The sequence below is a fragment of the Acanthochromis polyacanthus genome, chromosome 2, assembly GCF_021347895.1.
Source record: "Acanthochromis polyacanthus isolate Apoly-LR-REF ecotype Palm Island chromosome 2, KAUST_Apoly_ChrSc, whole genome shotgun sequence".
NCBI lineage: Eukaryota > Metazoa > Chordata > Actinopteri > Pomacentridae > Acanthochromis > Acanthochromis polyacanthus.
Window position 1 is genome coordinate 4,536,587 of NC_067114.1, and position 19,740 is coordinate 4,556,326.

At 38.9% G+C, this 19,740-nt stretch overlaps 3 protein-coding genes across 8 annotated transcripts; 2 read left to right on the top strand and 1 right to left on the bottom strand.

Annotated features, from left to right (window-relative positions):
• Positions 1–435: 435 nt before the first annotated feature.
• LOC110955013 (transmembrane 6 superfamily member 1) lies at positions 436–7,004 on the top strand. 6 transcript variants are annotated; one of them, XM_051940182.1, is made up of 11 exons: positions 436–624; positions 861–1,048; positions 1,207–1,310; positions 1,576–1,677; positions 1,774–1,873; positions 2,087–2,169; positions 2,388–2,506; positions 3,484–3,588; positions 3,681–3,773; positions 3,855–3,974; positions 5,718–7,004. In XM_051940182.1, exons 2-11 carry the CDS (start codon positions 954–956, stop codon positions 5,907–5,909), a joined length of 1,113 nt encoding a protein of 370 aa, XP_051796142.1. In that variant the 5' UTR covers positions 436–624; positions 861–953; the 3' UTR covers positions 5,910–7,004. The 6 variants fall into 6 exon arrangements, 5 of the variants coding, with proteins under 5 accessions (XP_051796142.1, XP_051796146.1, XP_051796137.1 ...); XM_051940177.1 differs by lacking the exon at positions 436–624 and having other exon boundaries at positions 692–1,048; XR_007938246.1 differs by lacking the exons at positions 436–624; positions 5,718–7,004 and having other exon boundaries at positions 680–1,048; positions 3,701–3,773; positions 3,855–3,871.
• Positions 7,005–7,140: 136 nt separating this feature from the next.
• Positions 7,141–16,388, top strand: zrsr2 (zinc finger (CCCH type), RNA-binding motif and serine/arginine rich 2). The gene is made up of 11 exons (XM_022199842.2): positions 7,141–7,436; positions 8,962–9,041; positions 9,130–9,208; positions 9,315–9,423; positions 10,170–10,256; positions 10,731–10,769; positions 11,362–11,492; positions 11,625–11,838; positions 12,533–12,588; positions 12,689–12,798; positions 12,908–16,388. The coding sequence occupies exons 1-11, from the start codon at positions 7,393–7,395 to the stop codon at positions 13,810–13,812; spliced, it is 1,854 nt and encodes a 617-aa protein (XP_022055534.2). The 5' UTR covers positions 7,141–7,392; the 3' UTR covers positions 13,813–16,388.
• Positions 14,656–19,737, bottom strand: ap1s2 (adaptor related protein complex 1 subunit sigma 2). The gene is made up of 5 exons (XM_022199854.2): positions 19,552–19,737; positions 18,941–19,119; positions 17,302–17,410; positions 17,016–17,153; positions 14,656–16,357 (listed from the first exon to the last, which is right to left on the bottom strand). Exons 2-5 carry the CDS (start codon positions 19,117–19,119, stop codon positions 16,310–16,312), a joined length of 474 nt encoding a protein of 157 aa, XP_022055546.1. The 5' UTR covers positions 19,552–19,737; the 3' UTR covers positions 14,656–16,309.
• Positions 19,738–19,740: the final 3 nt, after the last annotated feature.

The following is a 19,740-nucleotide window of genomic DNA, read 5'->3' on the forward strand; positions in this document are numbered from 1 at the left end:
GAGAGATAGATAGATAGAATGTGTTAAAGGTCAATATACAGTATTTACACATTGACAGGCAGTAAGACAAAAGTTGTGCAAAACTACATAAGGTGCATGACATTTTACAATCACATTGGTTCTACTGTGATCCTGACAGAAACAGTGGTTACATAAGTAATTCAATTCTCTGAATAAAAAAAACATACTAAATGAGTATTTATATGTTTAGTAACAGACAGTTTTTTCAGTAATATATTTATAAATCATAGAATAAGATATGTACATATACATTACAGTAATTATAAATGTACTAAAATGAAACATTAATTTATAATTCATTTAGTATTAGTATCTCTTTTTAATACAACCTATATTGCCTTTGGTAGTAAATATATATATATATATATATATATTGTTGTGATTATTATTATGTATTTTTAAAAGCCCTTGCACCCTGCTTGAAGTTTTCCAATCGACCACTGGATGTCAGTGTGTGTGCAGTTTCACCAAAATAGCACCAACAAACCACCTGCATGTTCTATTTATAGATTATAATAATGAAAAACAAATAAATCCTAATTACGCTGAGCTCCACAATGCGCGCTGCTCTATTAAATAACGCTGCAATATCAGATCTCTATGGTGAGTATGGACAGCTGTGTGTGTGTGTGTGTGTGTGTGTGTGTGTGTGTGTGTGTGTGTGTGTGTGTGTGTGTGTGTGTGTGTCTGCGCGCGCGCGCGCGTTCGTGTAGGTAGGAGTCAGAGAACGAGGGAGTGGAAGCGAGAAAGACCAGAAGGGCAAGACAGAGCATGCAGGAGCTGAATTCCAAGTTTTTGTCTTGGTCTTGTTTACTTTTGTCACCTTTCCATTTCTCCAGCAATGACTCGCAGACTGAACATGAGGATGTTCTGCGGCTAATTTATTGTAAATTATCAGCTATCGGTCAAGATAAATAGCTCAGATCTGGTTCATGATGAGCGCGTCTGCAGGTACGGGGGTGTTCGTGCTCTCCCTCATGTCCATCCCCATCTGCTATTTATTCAACTCCCTCGTTTACAACAACAGGTGAGTCACAACAAGTCTTTTTTTTCTGGATGTCAATATTTTTCCACAAGCAAAGGAGCTTCATTTTGAAATATGAATCGTATTTTTTTTAAAGGCATGCATTCATTCAACCTTTATTTAAAGCTGGATGAATCATTCATATGCATTTTTACATTTAGTGCTGAAGCTTTCTTCTTCGCTGGGTGCACAACAGTCCTCATCTTGGTCATTTCTGCTCGTTTTATGCTCAAGAAGAAGACTCCAGGAGATCCTCTTTTCTATGGTAGGCATTCTCAAAAATAATTACACATCCAATAATGAGCTGGGAAGAATATCACAACAGAAATGTGAATACTCACAATCTTTTGCAGGTTTATGCATGTGTTTGTGTGATGTGTTGTTGATATAATCTTATATGGATAGTATATTAAAAAGTGACACACCGCATTATGTTTACATAATTAGTTTTTCTCATAATAAAAATCTGTATATGTAAAGTCTTTTCTCTGTTTTGCCACTAAATTGAAATACATCGTGCATTTGTGCAGTGTACGCGCTGTATGCGTTCCTCAGTGTGGTGAATCTGATCATTGGCCTGGAGCAGGACAACATCATTGATGGATTTGTCACGTTTTATCTCAAAGAGGCAAGTTCTGTGTGCACTTTTTGAATGGCCTGTATGTTGTTTTCCTCACACATTTTCAAATTTATTTTTTCCTAATAAATCTACCGTGTGTTTCAGGCAGATCCACATATTAATACAGCGCATGGGCACATGATCTCCTACTGGGACGGCTGTGTGCACTATCTCATGTATCTGCTGATGATAGCTGCAATCACATGGGGGTAAGAGCTGAACCATATGCACCAGTAAATATGGGAAGATATGTCTCCCTTATACTGCTTTATTTAAATGCTATATTCATGGCAAGTCTGAAACTATCTAATAATATACACAAGTTCACAGAATTATGTATCTATCCGTATATGTATTGAGTCTTTGTAAGTATAATGTGCTCATCTGGCTTTGACAATGGCAGTGTTACGTGGTTTGCACAGGGACAGTTACCGAGCAATCGGACTCTACTGGGTGGGATCCTTTCTCATGCGTGCCATCGTCTACATTCTTGGGAATGCTGTGGGTAAGTACACTAAAAATAATGGGATGCTTTTAGATGGCTTGTATAGGGGAGCCCATGTCACCCTCCAGCACTTCCCCTGAGAGTCCAACAATAATCCAAGCCTTTGTTTTGTTTGTTTACGAGGATTGATGACGTTGTAGATACATTTAGTTTCAGCATTTTGGTGTGTTTGTGTGTTTCCCACAGCAACATGTTATCATCATTCTGTCTTTTCCCAGGAAAATATGGGACCCAAATAAACCCCCTCTTCATCCTCCACATACTGTATATCTCTGTGTCCGTGTGGGCGTGCTTCCGCATCTTTAGTCAACCCTCTGCAAGGGACGTTCAGATAACAGTAAGAGTCTTCACTGTCAAAGCAGATCTCTGAAAATATCTGCATGCAGCTTGAAACACCTGCATGAATAGAACCCCCTCACTGATTCCTCATCAGGTGTCTCTGAGATGACTTCTGCTGAATATTTAGCTGATGTACCGACATTACAGCCGCTGTAGAGCCAATGGGTGGCCCAGGATGACCACCTCAGTCTAAAGCCTGGCAATGCCTCTGGCCTCCTCCCTCGGTAGTGAAGCCTGTTGGAGGGCCACACATAGAATGGAAGTTATATCATAACCCTGATGAAATTTAGATAGCATTATCAATATTATAAAAAACATAACTTTGAAGAAATGCTCAATTTTATATTATTTTATATTAGTCCTAATGCCTGCACAAGCAAATGACCAAAGTAAATGACCAAAAAAGAATATATAACGTAATTAGAATATTCTCTGCCTTGCTCTCAACATGAAGTTCTCTGGTTCCAACACTGACTAAGAGAAATAAAAAATATAAAGAATATTTTACAAGCACCTTATTATGTTCATGTGTATGGTTGTATTTTTATAGTATGTACAGAATGGATGTATAATTTATTTTTTCCTGTCATCACGTTAATAAATGTTCAAACAGTGAGCCTTTCTTTCTAAAATATGCTCTGATTATGTTTTGCTGAGCTGCAAAGCTACGATGCTTTGGAATTTTGGCAATACATCCCCAACAACTACAGTACAGTTAGCTATAAAATAGGCAAATATGTCTTGATTATAGTCGTGTGCAAACAGCATGTCAAGCAAAGATTGGTTTTGTGGTAACTCATTTGCATATAAAAAATCATGCCTTGCTGTGTAAAATGACACAGCTGAGTGGTAATAGTTGAGGTTATGCAGTATATACCTGTCAGATTTGAGTAACAGCGATGCATTTTGCTCATATGACAAATATATTGGTGAAAATGATGCATAGTTTGCAGCTCAACATGTTCTTGTTGTTAGAACATTCAGGAGACTTCGAGGGCAGGTTTGCTCCACAGACCTCTGGACTTCCTCTTCATCATCTACCTCATCCCAGCGCTGGCTTTCTGTGTCTTCAGAGGCCTGGTAAGGAACTCTACAGTTCAATCAACTGCTCAGCGCACACACTGATTTTACAATGCAGAGTGCCTCTTTATTTCAAACTGTTTGTGTTTGAGGTTGTTCTGGACTGTTCCAGTAAATGGTGTCAGGACTACACACAGCAGTATGAGCCTTACCTGAAAGACCCCTCAGCCTATCCTAAAGTACAGGTAACTAAGTGATGCCAAAACTTTATCCTAATGCTGTTAGCAGGAAGATCTCTGAAGCAGTAAAGTGTGTGTGTTTGCCAGATGCTGGTGAGCATGCTGTATTCTGGCCCGTACTACATCATTACTCTGTATGGGCTGTTGGTTCCAGGATGTGAGTGGATGCCGGACCTGACTCTTGTCCACTCTGGAGCGTTGGCACAGGTATGTACTGCTGGTCATGGCTAATTCTCAGCTTGTGACCAGGCATTTGTAGGAAAAGAACCTGCACACCTGCACAGGGAAATAAATGCAAACATAAATGAAATGCCCACAGACATTGGAACACCTTGCTAATGTAGACATTTCTCACTTGTTCAAACTTAAGTAGAAAAGCTCTGTAGTTTTAGCATTCCCTCATTGCAATTTTATGTTATTATTTTCTTGGTTCTCAACTTGCATTTGCATATGCTTTTGCATTTAATGTTTGTTGTGTGTGATTATATCTTTGAAATACTAAAACCAGGAGTAAAAACATCTACTTAGATTTCAGAAATAGAATTTTTCATGTACATGAACTGTCCTAAAGTGCAACTGTGTCGATTTTAACAGAATTTGATCACATTTTAACTAGTAAACCCAACCTATAAATGATATCCTAAATTTTGACTCAACCATTAATATCTAAGCCTCTTAATAAATACAATTATTGCCAAGTTCAGTTAACCAGACCTTATAGTGGTTTTACATTACATATAGTCACACAGATTTCTTCCATATGAAAGAGGTCTGTGTGAAATTGTTTGTTTTCCCACATGACATCATCATTCCAGGTGGATTAGGCAAGGAGTGGGCATCTGGGCATGTCAAGGCTGCTCCCCAACTTTCTCTCTCTGTTCAATTGATTATTTGTCACTGTCAAACATCAGCAGCTCTGCATCAGTCCAGCAAACAGTGCATCTATTAAAGTCTAAAGGTGGAAACTCTGCAGAGTGGTGGGAGCAGCTAGTGCACCAGTCACATCTCCTCCGAACAAAGAAGCTATTGTGTTTGAGCTGCAAGCTGGCGCGTCACTCATCAGCGGGATAAGGGCAGAAGCTGACTTCAGACTAAGAGGAATGGTGGTATTGGTGGTATTCACTGAAATGTCAGCTGTTCTGCCAGGCTATAAATAGGAGGGCTGATGCTCTGGCAGCCTTGGTTGCTATGAAACATGTCATGTGTCTTTTTCCAGCAACTTTCTCTGAAAAGGTAATTGGCAGGAGTCTGTTAGACCGAAACTTATTTGAGGATGAGTGGTAATGTCGGAATTTGTCCAGGTTTTATGTATCATAAGCCCATTGAAAAAGTAATTAAATCTCAAACAACTGTTATCTGACATCAGTTTGATGGTTTCCTATAATTATTCTTCTGTTTGAACTGTTGATCAGATGTCTCTCTGGATTCGTGGTTTTACATCGATGTTTAACACAATAATACAGAGAGAAATCTGTTTGTATAAAATGATCTTATTTGATCAGAATGACGTGTATCTACATGAGAAACAATAGTTGTGGCAAACTACTAAATAATTTATTGAAGTGGACTCCAACAGAAAAATACAACACTTCAAGACAAACTAATAAATTATTCTACTAAACATCATGCATGGACATCTGAGGATTTATCTTTCCTTCATGAATAAGGATCTAAATAGGAAACTTCACTAAGACACTGAAACTACAACAAATCCAATTAATCTGTTGCTCATAATAGAAGATAAATTTGATGTATTTATTTCAAATACTAGTAAGACAGCATCATCACACAGGTGTTACATCAGGAGCACAAAATAGCTAAAAATATGTGAAATCTTTCTGAGCAAGTGATCTACGAAGACAATGTTCCTGCCAGTGTGAATTCTACTTGCGAAGCTGTTAGTCATCACTGTCATTTTCCTATTTTTCCCCTCTTTGCTTCACTTCACAGGCTCAGTTCTCTCATATTGGTGCATCTCTTCACACACGGACTCCGTTCTCGTACAGAGTTCCTGCTGGCATCCAGCCTGTCTTCTTGCTGGTCAATGTGCTGTACACTCTGGTGCCTCAGGCTCTGTGTTACCGCTGCTGCACCAGGCCTGCCTTCTTCCTCAGGCCGCCGCTGGAGAAGAAAAAAGAATAACACAGAGTGTTAGGGAGAGAAAAAGAACGTCACAGACGTAGAGGATGCCTACATAAAAGGCTGAAGCACTTGCAAAGTCCTGCTCTGTGTTTGCAGTTATTAGCAGTTGCTATTTTGGGAGATGGAGCTGCCACCTATAACCTTAATGAGCGCTAAGTGGAGGTGTTGGAAGCACGACAAAGCAAACAGAGCTTGTGTCTTCTGGCATTTATGGTCCATTGCTTCTTTTAAATGTGAACATAAATTTATAAAATAAATAAAGCATATTTGTGTGAGTGTAAAGCAACAGTAAGCACAGGAAAGCACTCAGTGTTTATATTAGTGGTCTAGATACTTGTTTATGGAATTGAAACTACTTGACAGTACTTGTTCTTATATTTTTGCTAAGCTTTTTGGTTACAAAAACGGCTTCCTTGTTGGCACTGAGGTTTCTCTGTGGATTGACAAATAAATAAACTATTCCAGTGTCTGTGTATATAGGCAGTATTTTTTACATAATGGCTAATATGAAACCATTTAATGTTATTCAGTAAACAAAAAATGTGTGAAATGATCAAATTCATAATGAATTCAGAATAAAAATTGAAAGATACTAGCCACACTGAAAAACATGTGTGATTATTTTTGATAAAATTTGTGCTGTTTTATTTTTTCGCAATCTCAAACAAATTTTAATTTTACTGACACTAGTATCATTTAACTCTACCGTCAAAAGAACTGGAAAGTGTACAGTCCTAGCACAAAATTAAGAAAAGAAAAACATTTTTGATGGTCTATATTTAATAATATATGTTGGAAATATTTTTTCTGGTAGTTTGTGGCAGATTATAAAGAACAAACTGCTTCTGTAAGTATGCACACTGAATTTGTAATAAATTTACATTTATGTTGAATGCATCCTATAAAGGTAGTATGGAAATATTTAGAAACTTGTGATTTTAGTAACCTGATATCAGAATAAGATTTTTTCAGTCATTTTCTCGGTGTACACTGTGTTGTATTTCATCACTAATAATATGTATAAATACGGAAATATATATTGGATGTAAAATTGCTAATTAAAGATGTAAATGCAAATAAACGGATTGAATTGAATGCAGAATGGGCTTAAGATGCATCTACCCTTGTTTGCCCTCGTAGTGCAGTCTTATTTATTTATTTATTTATTTATTTAAAAGCTGCAAGAGAAAAAATATCTAAATGTGTAAGCCGTTTGGCGGTTTGACCCGGAAGTAGTCCACTCCGCCTCTTCCGCTTCGTGAGCAAAACAATCCCGCATGAGGCTAACTAGCAATTACAACAAACATAGACTATTTTGTTATATTTCTACCCTGACGAACCAAGTACACATCGGAAACAGCTCGTCCAGTCAGAGTAGATTACATGTTATGTTTTTAGCTAAACGGCACCAGAAAAATAACTGAGGCTTAAATACAGTGGCGTGCTAACGTTAGCCGAGTAAGCTAACTAGATTACCACGGTAATGGCAGCGTCAACTCCTCCTCCGATTTGTGCTCCTGTTTTAAGGTCTGTGTCTTTCTTTAGATGCTATTTAAGGCACTGCTAACTAATCATTTCTACGGTGGTGGACCATATTAACAAATGAATGTCATTACAGTATTAATATTAATGCGGTAATCTTAAAAAAAAAATCCGAAACGTTACCAGCACTACGTATTCAGACTCGGCTAGCTACCATTTCGCTTCTCAAACACATCTTACATTATTTCAGATGCTTTACCGAAAAGATTGCCGTGGGGATTGTTCTAATATAATTTTACCTTCTATCTGCGCTAGATAATAAGCAAACCAGATGTTTTTGCACGTGGAAATAGCTTTAGAGGCCCAGTTCAGCTCCTATAATGCAGATCTCCACTTGCCATGAAGAAACTGCTACCCCTTCATTGTGATTTAAATGCATTAAAATGACTTAATTTCATTCGTGAAGTTACACTGTTCAGATTAAAGGCCCCATGATGATTGTAAAAGAGATAATGTCTTCATTTTACACATAAAACCCATTAATAAAGCATGTATACTGCAGTCTAAACAAGTATACTGCACATAGAAAAAAAATAGCCTCACAACTGCAAATAGTACTGTAGTATTACTTATAACGTTAATGTCAGGCTTGATTACAGTACAAACTGCATTGCAAGCAACATTATAGTTTCACAGAAGGACACTTTTGCTATGAACACAGATGTAAAACTTTGTGTATTTGCACATTATGACTTTTTGATTAAAATAGTTGCAACTGTACATAAATCATGGCAATACCATTTTAAGTTGTGCACATTCAATTTCTAGTAAGTGATCACTCTCTGGCACATCACTTTAGCAGCTAACTTTAATGTTGGGGCTTTTTCACAGCATAAATTGTGATTTGTCATTAATAGGCAAAGCACAGGTGGAACTAGTAACATTCATGATGCTCCACTGCAGCAATAATTGCAAGTAGGGAAGCGTGATATTGGAAGAAACTGATATAGTGATAGAATTTTCAGCAGATGGCCAAAGAAAGTAGTTGTGTTGCCTCATGAAGTGGCAATGATTGGAAGACACCGCCAAAAGAGCAGCTTTTTGACCAACGACATCCTTTCTGTAGCAATAGCTGACATTGTGTTTCTTTATGCAACTAAGTTCTCCTTTTCAACTGTCTTTTCTGTTTCACATTCTCATTTCCGGTGCACACGTAGAATCTGCATGTCAACAAACTCAGTCTTGTGAATGAAGTTAAAGAAAAAAATACTTTGTTCAAAATATTTTTCTCTATCAAACAGCAGCAAAAAACAAAGTTGTGTGTGACTGAGTTAATTTGCTTCACCTCACATTGCGTTCAACAGTGCAACATCAATGCAAAAATTAATTGGAATGCATCAATTGATAATTGTTTTATGGTTGGACAGGCCAAAATGCAGAAGACTGGTCTGTTCCACTTTCACTACAAAATGTCCACCCTGCTGATGTCTGCCTCCACTGCAGTGGGGCTTAGCCATGCATTCCTTCTCTTATGCTGTGATTATTGTCTCACATCTTTTTTTCATTTCAGTCAGAAGCAACGCAGGGCAGCTCAAAGGAAAGAGAGAAGGAAACGGAAACGCCAAGCTCTTGCCCAAGCCAGAGAATGTGGTATGAAGACAGCTGTCTTGTTGTGTTGTTGTCAAATATGATAACTTGTTATACCTACAGAATCCTCACAACATTTGCTCTGATATAGATTTAAATAACGGAGAAAGCTTTGCCCCTGAAGAAGAGGATGATGGAGATGATGAGGACGACACTGCTGAGAAGGAAAGGTAGGTCAATATTATATCACCGTTGCCCTGCAGCTGCACATTCAGTGATGGACAGCACAAAACCTGGCCTGCCCAGCTCTTGATTCTGTTTGATTTGTTTTGTCAGACTGCGGCTCCATGAAGAGTGGCTGGAAAGAGAGAGGCTTGCCCAGGAGGAATTCAGGCTGCAGTCAGAGAGGGAAGAAGCTGCAAGGAAAAGAAAAGAGGAGGAGGAGGTAATTCATGTCTGTTTTTATCAGAGGGAGTTTGCACAGTTCAGCTAATTCAATTTTCTGTCATCGAACAGATTAAAACTGTGGTTTGACTAACATAGCCCCAGTCTTATTTCTTAATAGTGCACCTCATACATTTTGCAATGAGTCTGACAACAGAGCTTAAACTGTTGTGTCGTTGTCAAAACAATTTCATCCCACCCTGCTTGAGTGATAATATGCTTTTGATGAAACCTTATGTTGTAAAGCTTCAGCACATCTTAATTCTATTAGAATGTGAGTATTGAATGAAAGCTAGATTTTAAGTTAGTTAAGTTTATCCTGTTTATTTTCTGAAAACTGAAGTGGAGATGAGAAATTTAATGAGCCCTTTAAAAAAATAATACAAAAAATTAGGCTACACATTTTGAGCCGTTTTAAATGGATTGAATTTGTTTTGGGGGAAAAATGCTCATTTGTTGAACAAACGAAGTTCAAGTGCAGCAGCTGTTTTAGTTTGAATTAAAAGAGAGTCTGTGATGTGGTTCTCACAAAAAGGCTAATTTTGGCAGCTGCCAGGAACAATTTCCAATTTACTCCCACATCATGTGAATAACTTCAGCCTCAACATCTGGGATTACTGTCATCAATTGGGACTGGTTGCTATGGTGATTAATTGACTGATTTATGAGGTCACCTGAGCCTGTTCAGCATGTGATGGATGTGCAACAAATATATCATTAACTGTCATTTTGTCTTTGTGTCGGCAGCAAATGATAAAGGAGGAATGGGAGGCCCAGCAGAGGAAAGAACAAGCAGAAAAAGAGCAAAAGCTGCAGGAGAAGCGAAACAGAGAGGTGAAACGGGCTCCAGGAGGATAGAAACTAAAAGAAATATATCCTCTTCTACTTCTTCATTAGTATATGCTCCATTCACAAGTGAAGATGAAGACAATTCAGAAAGTTAAACTATCTCACCAGCTGATTTTTTTCTTTTGTAAAGTGTGTTTTTGCTTTATATGTGATTCTTTTAAAACTTTTCCTTGACTGAGTGGCACAAGCAACCATCCTTCTCCTTAACTAAGACACACTCAAAGAGAAAAACCCTTACAACACCTTCATCTCACAGCAAGGATGTATCTTTTACTTTGTGTGGCAACTGTCTGTGAAATTGCTCCAGGATTCTATTACATGTGATCCCTATTAAATGCGAGTATTTTGTTTTGTGCCTGTCAGTCCCTGTGAACGTGGTCTTAACCCACAGTAACAGATATGCTGCAGTATGTTGACGTCTGCACATTTTCACCAGCCGTGTTTTTACACCATTTGTAGGAGGCTGTTCAGAAAATGTTGGATGAAGCTGAGAATCAGGTATTAACACGCACATGAATGTCAATAAACCGAAGAGTAGATCAGGAAACATTTATTTTTGCTGCAAAAAGGAAAGATTTCTTCTGAGATACTAAGAATTCTGGACTGATAAACTGGGTGCTAGTTGCTCATTACGGATATATTGTGCTGGTGTATGTCTGTTGATAAATTAATCAGAAATAGAGAACAGGTTTGCTGTAATATCTGTTAAATGGTGGATCCATCAGAGACCCCTTTGTGCTAAATTGTGATTAAAGCTAATATATATATGACATTATAGTTTTTGTTAAATCTGTCCAGTAATTAGTCCAGGTTTTGGCCTCATTTTTGCATGCCTTTGCATTAATGATATATAACTGGTGAGTTTTACCCCTTTAATTGACTTTTCTGAAGAATGATTTAATGTGATTGCTGCATTAGAATATTAAATAAACTTGTAAATGAGTCAACAGCTTTTGGACTGTAGGTCTAAGGCGAGTCCTTGGATTTGTTGAAAGACTAAAAGCTTAGGGGTACATGAATTTGCATCACGTATCAGTGTAGTTTAATGTCACATTATGCAGTATATATACTGTTTTGTTCTCATTTGCAGCTAGAAAATGGAGGACCGTGGATGAATCCTGAGGCTCCTGTGACGGTGAACTCGGAGAACTTTGGAACAGAACGTGACGTAGCAAACTGCCCTTTCTTCCTTAAAACCGGAGCCTGTCGATTTGGAGACAGGTAATAATTGTATCTCCTCATGTGACTTGCTTCCCTACATTCATAAACCAACTATTTATTCAGTGACTGAATGGATGCACAGCTATATTAAAGTGTTTTCTGTATGTTCTCATTTCTTTTGTGTTCCTCCAGATGTTCTCGGAAGCACGTTCATCCCACAATTAGTACAACTCTGATGGTCGTCGGTATGTTTCGAACATTCGGCATGGAGGAGTCGCGCCGCGATGATTACGACATGGACGCTTGTCTGGAGCACAGCGAGGAGGATCTGCACGAGTCCTTCCTCGAGTTCTACCACGATGTACTGCCGGAGTTCAGAAGTATCGGCAAGGTGGTGCAGTTCAAGGTGAGATGAAATCAGGTAGCTTTCTCCAATAGTTCGATTTTTATCTGTTCTCACACCCTCGTGTTTATGAGGAGCGTAGTATCTGTAGTTAGAATAGGAGACAGGAAAAACTGACTTCCCCAGCTGGGTTTCTAATTTTCTTATCCACGTTACATCTGCTCAGGTGCATGAGAAAGTTATTCTGTGGTGGAATGAAAAAGGTCATTGCACAAACAAATGCATCTTTTTTTTTAAATGAATAATATAATTTAAAGTCTGACGAAACTGAAACTGGTACAAATCCAACAGCAGACCTAAATTTCAGATTCAGTGAAGTCACTATAAAATCCAGTGTTTTCTTTTGTCTCTGCAAAGTAAAATATTGTGAAAAATAAACATCAAAATCCCACATGACCACCTTAGTGAGCGTGCAATATGCTGGATGCACCACCCAATCTCAAACATGTTACTTCTTATGAATTAATCCTGACTGTTAGCTATTTAAGAAACACAATAACTTTTACTTAATAGGTGATGGAATCAGAATCAGCTTTAATGGCCAAGTACGTACACGACATACAAGGAGTTTGGATTGGGCTGTTGATGTCAGAATAACAATAAAATTGCTATAGAAAGAAGAAGAGATTTTTTTGATATATAAATGAAATATTTCTTAAAATACACATTTGATTTGATTGACACTTCTCCTTTTTAGGTCAGCTGCAATTATGAACCTCACCTGAGAGGAAATGTTTACATTCAGTTCGACACGTAAGTCATCACACTGCTCCCACGGGAGTTTGTCCAAATAATCTGTTTGAAATTTTGGATAAATCTCTTCACTGTTCGTCCTCCTGTCGGTCTGTTCCAGGGAGGATGAGTGCAAAGAGGCCTTCATCAGGTTCAATGGGAGGTGGTATGCAGGCCGACAGCTTCACTGTGAGTTATGTCCTGTGACACGGTGGAAGAACGCAATATGTGGTGAGTTATTTTGTCATGCTGAGGAAACATGAGAGGAGCATTTTGGTGGCCTTATTGCAGAGAGACCAGATTCAGCAGTGCATTTACTGTCTCACTTCTGTTTTCCCAGGATTGTTTGACAGACAGAAGTGCCCCAAAGGGAAGCACTGTAACTTTCTGCACGTGTTTCGAAATCCTGGCAACGAATTCTGGGAGGCCGACAGGGACCTGCAGTTGTCCCCGAACCGCAGCGTCAGAGGGAGTCGCAGGGACGGATGGCAGTCAGAGCGATACGGAGATCGATCGTGGAGGCAACGACGCTACAGCAGGAGCCCAGTAAGATCGGAGAGATCGCACAGCAGACGAGAGGACGACCGGCGGAGGAGCAGGAGCAGAGAGAGGAGAGACGACAAATGGTCGTCCAGATCCCGACACAGTGACAGGAGGACAAATGTGAGCAAAAGTAGAGATAAGTCGAGGAGCAGGAGTAGAGATAGAGAGCGAGACAGGAGGAGAAACAGGAGTAGAGATAAAGACAGGGAGCATAGGAATAGAAGTGAAGACAGAGACAGTAGAGACAGAGATGAAGACACTCACCGAGACGCAAGAGAAAGGTCAAGAAGCACAAGCAGAGAGAGGGAAAGAAGGAAGCGAAGTAGAGAATCAAGTCCAAAGAATCCAGATAAAGGCAAAAGGAAATCCAAGGATGAGTCCGATACACAGCGCTGCCACAAACGCTCCAAGAAGAGCAAGAAGAAGAGCAAGAAGAAGCATAAAAAGAAAAGCCATGCACCTGAAGAGACTACTTCATCTGGAGAGTCAGACAAGGAGAAAGAATCAGAGGAAAAGACAGCGGAGAAACAATCTGAAACAAGTCCCAGTGGAGACATAGATGAAACAGAACGGACTCAGAAAAACAAGGACTTAGATGAAGGTGTTGACAATCAAAATAACTTAAGTCCAGAGGTGAAAAGCGAACAGTCCATCAGTGAAATCTCAAAAGAGCTGAGTGGAAACGGTGACATCATTTCTTAGTGGATCCTGCATTTAAAAATCTGTACATTTGTTCTGACTTTTCTCCTTATAAATATAGGAATCTGTTGGAAGGAAGAGATCATTATTTTTGTATGTAGCGATAACTTAAGCCTGGGCGTGAAACTAGATTGTTGATTAAAAGTGAGCAGTAAAATTGGGATTTCAGACACATTTTGAATCATCACAGATGCAAATGCAAATAAGGGCACTATATATTAACAAGGAAGCGATTTTATACACGGCCCACATTAGCACCCACCACCCTTATATATGCACTACCATTCAGAAGTTTGGGGTCACCCAGACAATTTCACACTTTTATCCATGTTCTAACGTTACTCCACAAGGGTTTTCTAATCATCAGTGAGCCTTTCAACAGCATTAGCTAACACAATGTAGCATTAGAACACAGGAGTGATGGTTGCTGGAAATGTTCCTCTGTACCCCGATGGAGATATTCCATTAAAAACTTCCAGCTAGAACAGTCATTTAGCACATTAACAATGTCTAGACTGGATTTAAGACTCATTTAATGTTATCTTCATTGAAAAAAAAACTGCTTTTCTTTCAACAATAAGGACATTTCTAAGCGACCCCAAACTGTTGTGTTTGTGAGTATTTGGCCTTTGAAAATGCTCATTGTTGCTTTAATTGAATGTTCAATCACTGGAGCTGTTCCAGGGTTATTAATGCTCAGTAAAAAAAAAAAAAAAAAAACACCTAAAAAAACAAATACACATGCATTTTCTTTATGAATACATTTATTGTTAATACCTTTCAAATATAAAGAAAACGTGTTGGTAGATGTGCTGGCAGTGTTAAATACAAAAAGTAACGTCTCTGTGACAAATCAAACATGAATCTGTTTATTAATCATCAACGTACAACCAAAAACTATTGTGATCGTGAGAATGCAGATAGAAAAACTGACTGCCATACGGTTCGGGATGAGCATCTGTTCGTAGGTTGTTTGCTTGTTTTCCTGCATCTCGCTGGCGACTGAACAAGCTGACAGAGATGAATATTGATGATGTACCCTGATATGTGCAGCTCGTCTTCTTACGCTCCTAATCCATAAAGAAACTCATGATAGACCTGTCTTGGAATAAGTTGTTAATACTGGTATATTTTAGCCAAATCACTCCCACATACAGTTGACTTTGTTCAACAACCTGCTGTTAAAATCCCTTTTCTGCCATGTTATCCTTCCATAGACACCATTGAGAAGGCAAAACACAGTGTTCTTTGGTCATATGTTAGTCTTTAAGAATAAGCCAAAGTTTTATATATACACATAAACTAGTATTTTTTTTGGGTCACTATCCTATCCTGACTAAGGCCTAGGGGAGGGACTGACCTAAGCTTTATCTCCAGAGGTCAACTTTAATGTTAAATGTTTCTTTTTTTTGTGAGGAAAATGAGTCATCTATCAAAAGAAAAGAAAAAATTAAGACGACAAAATGACAGTTTAGAAAACATGACTCCAATTACACGGAAACCACCCAATGTTTCACAAAGGTAAACGATTAAACAGCTGGTTCATTTCTGGGGAGGAATCACCAAACACAAACGTGTACAGACTGCTTAACATACACTGATGATGATTATGGGTTCATTGTTTAATATTACTGAACTGACCCATGTTTGTGATTGTAGCGGCGTCAGTGATTCCCTCTCGTGTGTTATCATTACATTTGAGTCACGGAGTTGAAAAAACAAGGCCGTTTAGCAACAGTAACTGCTGTTCTGAAGGTATTTCTGGATTTTTTTAAAGACCAAAACCATCTGGATGCACAATAAAAAAAAAAGACCTACCTGTTTCCCTTGTTTGGATTTCAAACTAAAAACATCTTTACTCAATTTGTACATCAACCAAACTTAAACTCCTATTATTAGTAACACTGCTATACAGGTAATTCCTTCTAGTATAGATTTAAAAAGCCATGCATTAACATTTTAGTATTTAAAAAAAAAGTACAGAATTCAGAAAATACCTTCAGTGGAGCTGTAAGTTATTTTAATCGACCATCTGGCTTTTTCTAAGATCGGTGAGTATTTCTGTTTCTATCATTGGACTCTTAGCTGTGTGATGGTAACACATTAGAGGCACCAACTGTGGCTACAGCAGCACCTTTAAAAGTACTTCAAGCCAAAAAGCACAAACAACAACTCTGCAATCAGTGATGAACGATGATTCCAATATGATGCTGGAGTTTTCATGTCAGTGCTACATTGTTCTCCGTGGAGATCTAAGAAGTTAAGGAGTGACGTACGGTAAATACTGCAGAACACAACGAAGGAACTTGTACACAGGAGACATATTAAAACCACAGTTGGCACCACACTGAAAGGACATTACAGGATACAGTACAGAATAATAAAGTACATAGATGGTGATTATATACATACAACACTGACACAGTGAACAGAAGACAGGGTAGAGACATGGAGGTGGCCAGATCTGCATCTGGAAGAAATGAGGCAGCAGGGCGATGATTTATGTCAGCCCAATTTCTTCTAATACACTCCGTGGTGCTTCGGCTTCCTGCAGAAAAATAAAAGAAAGATAAGCGTTCCTTGATGTCATACTGTCAGTTTGTTCATCCGTGAAACCTTTTGCAGTGCAAAGTACCGATTCAAATTATAATTAATAGTACACGAGTCAATTGGAAGTTGCTAAATGTGCAGTGGGAATAGAAAGGCCTTTACAGTCAGCACAGTCAGCTGCGCTGTTACAACAATAGTACTGCATGCTTAGCTTAAAATAAATCAATGAGCGCTGAATCTGTCGACTGCAAATGACGACACCTAGACAGCAATGCAAACACGCAGCACTGCACTTTGGTGCTCTGAGAGAGGGGTATTAATCAAGTGCTGCAGGCTTAAAATAAACAGGTGACAGCAGGTGCAGACGGTCGCAAGGTGGAAAAAGCAATGCATCAACATCTCACATCGACCCTTCTGTGAGATTCAACAATGCATTCCTGAGCTAAACCTATTCAAATTTACTTTACGGGAAGTAAATCTGCAGCAGTTTTGTAATCTATGAATAACTTACAGGACTTTTCAAGCAAATATGTACAAAAATAACCTCTTTGGGGCTGAGCAAAATAATTTATGTGAAGGTAAAACCTTTTGGCTCTGAAAACTTGGTCCAATTTTGTGACATTTTGAAGACTAATCCCTTCGAGAACTGAGCGTACCTCCTGCAGCAGGTCAGCCTGCTCAATAGCCTTCAGCACATTCTTCTTGGATGTTTCCTGAGCCTCTCCGCCCAGCAGGAACTCATCCAGGATGAAGTAGGCCTTCTCAAAGTTGAAGATAATATCCAGCTCACACACCTGTAAGAAGACAACGTAACAAAAGAACAGTAGATCAGAGAAGACACGCATCCGACGGAAAAATGTGAATTTTTGGAGTGACTTCTCCACAGATTTTCCTCCACACCCTCAATCAATACGTAGAATTTATGACGTTAAGAAGACTCACACTGCCGAAATATTTGTCCAGCAGCTCCACGTATCTATGGATGATCTCCAGGGTGATGAGCTCGTTATCTTGATCCTCTACCGCACAGCAGAAATACAGGCTTGCATATCTAAGACATAAAGAAAGCAGAAATGCAACAGAACGGCACTGGTGACATGGAATGGAATAAATCTATTATCATGTAATCACTAACCCTTTAAAACCCACTGCTGCAAAAATACAACATCACTTTTATATTTTTTTTTATTATTGTTTTCTATTATATATCTATTAAGGAATGCATGACCGTGTGCATTTTGCTTTTTTATGTATTTGGGCTCATATATATACATACATACACACACAGATACTTTTTTTCATAATTTTCATATATTTTTTAGTTTTTTTTCTGCTCATTTTTTATATATTTGGGTTTTATACATGTATAAATACGTCTTTATTTTTTTGTTTTGTTTTGTTTTTTCTACATTTGGGTCTTACATTGTTAAAAGACAGCCTAGTCAGTCCCTTTATCTGGACTCTAAAGATCCTCCACGCAGGTATTGTTATTCTGCATACAAAAAGTCAACTTTCCAACCAAGTAGGACTTACTGCAGAGATAATAAAGGGGATATCATTAAATAAACAGGTAACTCTGTGCTTATGCTCATGTGAGGAAACACTTCTTCCAGGACCACAGCACTGCATCACCGTCTCCTGGCAGTAGTACGGTTTGTTTTTATTTAATATAATGAACACAATAATCTGTGTCTTTTGTATTTTTATGACTCAGCGGTCTTGTGTAGAGGACAAATCTGGCATTCTTTACATATTTGTATTGTTGTCCTTCATTGTTCACGCTTAATTATTTGAGAGGTTGTGTTGCTGGCTTTCATAACGCACCAGAAGGTGAGATCTAAATGCCAGAAATCTCAGTGCTTGACAAAATAATCACTGAATCACAGGCTCTTAAAAACAACCCCAGCAAACCACCACAGATGCAGAAGTGATGTAACAAACCAAACATTCACACATCCTATTACCAAGACCAGGCTCTGGCAGAAGAAATTTTAAAATAACAGAGTACAACTTGCTTAGATCAGTATGAAATATTTGAAGTTTTATCACAGCAGTCTAACGGTCTCAAGGTCCTCTTGCTATCTTTTTCCTGGGCTTTTATCAGAGAAACTCGATCTGCAGCGTCTCTCCCGCAGTTTCATGCTTAGATCATATTACAACAACTAAACCTCCTCTATGACAACTGACCCACCTCCATCTGTGGATGAAATGCAGATTTAAGACCTGAAAAAGCTGGTAGCTACATCTAGACTTCAGATGAAACTCCTATTTTCATCGTGAGGAATTGAAATGCTGCAACATCTGATGATAAGTAACCAGTTGGCAGCTTTTGAAGGGGTGGTTTGGTTTTAATATTAATGATTTAAGCTGTTCAGTCTGTTGCTATCAAGAAGTCATTTTCATAACAAGTCACAACAAGTGACATAACACCAAAAACAAGCAGAGATTCAAGTTTGTGGAGCAAGCCTCATTCCCACCAAATTGCACCTCTGCTGCATGTTTCCACACGCGTTTAAGGAATGCATGAGTGTGTGCATTGAAGTATGAGCGAGTAAACAGTCAAGCATGCTGTAAATGCCACCTTTTATACACAATCTTGAGATCCCTCCACTCCAAGAAGCTGCACATCTTGGGCTTCCTGGCCAGGATGGTCTGCACCAGGTCTCTGGAGATCTTCTTCCTCTCTTTGTCAGACAGAGGAACATACCATTTCTGTAACCGCAGCTTTCCCTGCCGGCTGAACAACAGCATGAACTGCATCTGAGGGAGGAAGTTGAGTCAAGTTATCCATGGCTGTAAGGAGATGAACATTAACTGGAATGCTTAAGACGAGAATATACTACATGACAAGGAAAAATGATAAGTGGTGAGGGGACAGGGGTGTTGCTGCTAAATAATCAGCAAGCATTTGACATTTAATGAATAATAATCACAATGAGTAGAAACGCCCCAACAGTAAACAGATGCGTGTATTTACGAGGACACACGACCTGTCCATCTGATCCGATTCACTCTGCATTTGCTTAATTCTACATCCAGGAAGCTTTAGCACAAAGTTTCATTAGCACACGGTAGCTAACATTGCTTAATGGCCATATATTAACATCAACAACATGATACGTGTCATTTGCGCCCCCTCCTGCGACGTTTATCCAGCTACAGCAGTTTAGCGAAGTAAATAGGACTCCTTACCTTTGACCAGGCCTTCAAGTTGGTCACTTGGACGTCTGGGAACTTCGGTAAATTCAAGCGGAATTCATAACCAGGGGAGCGTGAACGGACACTTCTGTGTTTCTGGATGTTAGCTTTTTATCCACCTTGATGCTAAAGTGGCTAGCGGATGGTGGTTGCTGGTGAGACAACGAGGGAGGAAAGCTGAGC

Excerpts from the sequence above, each read along its gene's own strand:
- zrsr2 (XM_022199842.2), top strand. The coding sequence starts at position 7,393 with ATGGCAGCGTCAACTCCTCCTCCGATTTGTGCTCCTGTTTTAAG. Across the intron at positions 10,770-11,361 it reads TGGATGAAGCTGAGAATCAG|CTAGAAAATGGAGGACCGTG; the intron begins GTATTAACACGC and ends TCTCATTTGCAG. Across the intron at positions 11,839-12,532 it reads GCAAGGTGGTGCAGTTCAAG|GTCAGCTGCAATTATGAACC; the intron begins GTGAGATGAAAT and ends TCTCCTTTTTAG.
- LOC110955013 (XM_051940182.1), top strand. The coding sequence starts at position 954 with ATGATGAGCGCGTCTGCAGGTACGGGGGTGTTCGTGCTCTCCCTCATG. Across the intron at positions 1,049-1,206 it reads TCCCTCGTTTACAACAACAG|TGCTGAAGCTTTCTTCTTCG; the intron begins GTGAGTCACAAC and ends TTTTACATTTAG. Across the intron at positions 1,678-1,773 it reads GTTTTATCTCAAAGAGGCAA|ATCCACATATTAATACAGCG; the intron begins GTTCTGTGTGCA and ends TGTTTCAGGCAG.
- ap1s2 (XM_022199854.2), bottom strand. The coding sequence starts at position 19,119 with ATGCAGTTCATGCTGTTGTTCAGCCGGCAGGGAAAGCTGCGGTTACAG. Across the intron at positions 17,154-17,301 it reads TGGACAAATATTTCGGCAGT|GTGTGTGAGCTGGATATTAT; the intron begins GTGAGTCTTCTT and ends GTCTTCTTACAG. Across the intron at positions 16,358-17,015 it reads AGGCTGACCTGCTGCAGGAG|GAAGCCGAAGCACCACGGAG; the intron begins GTACGCTCAGTT and ends ATTTTTCTGCAG.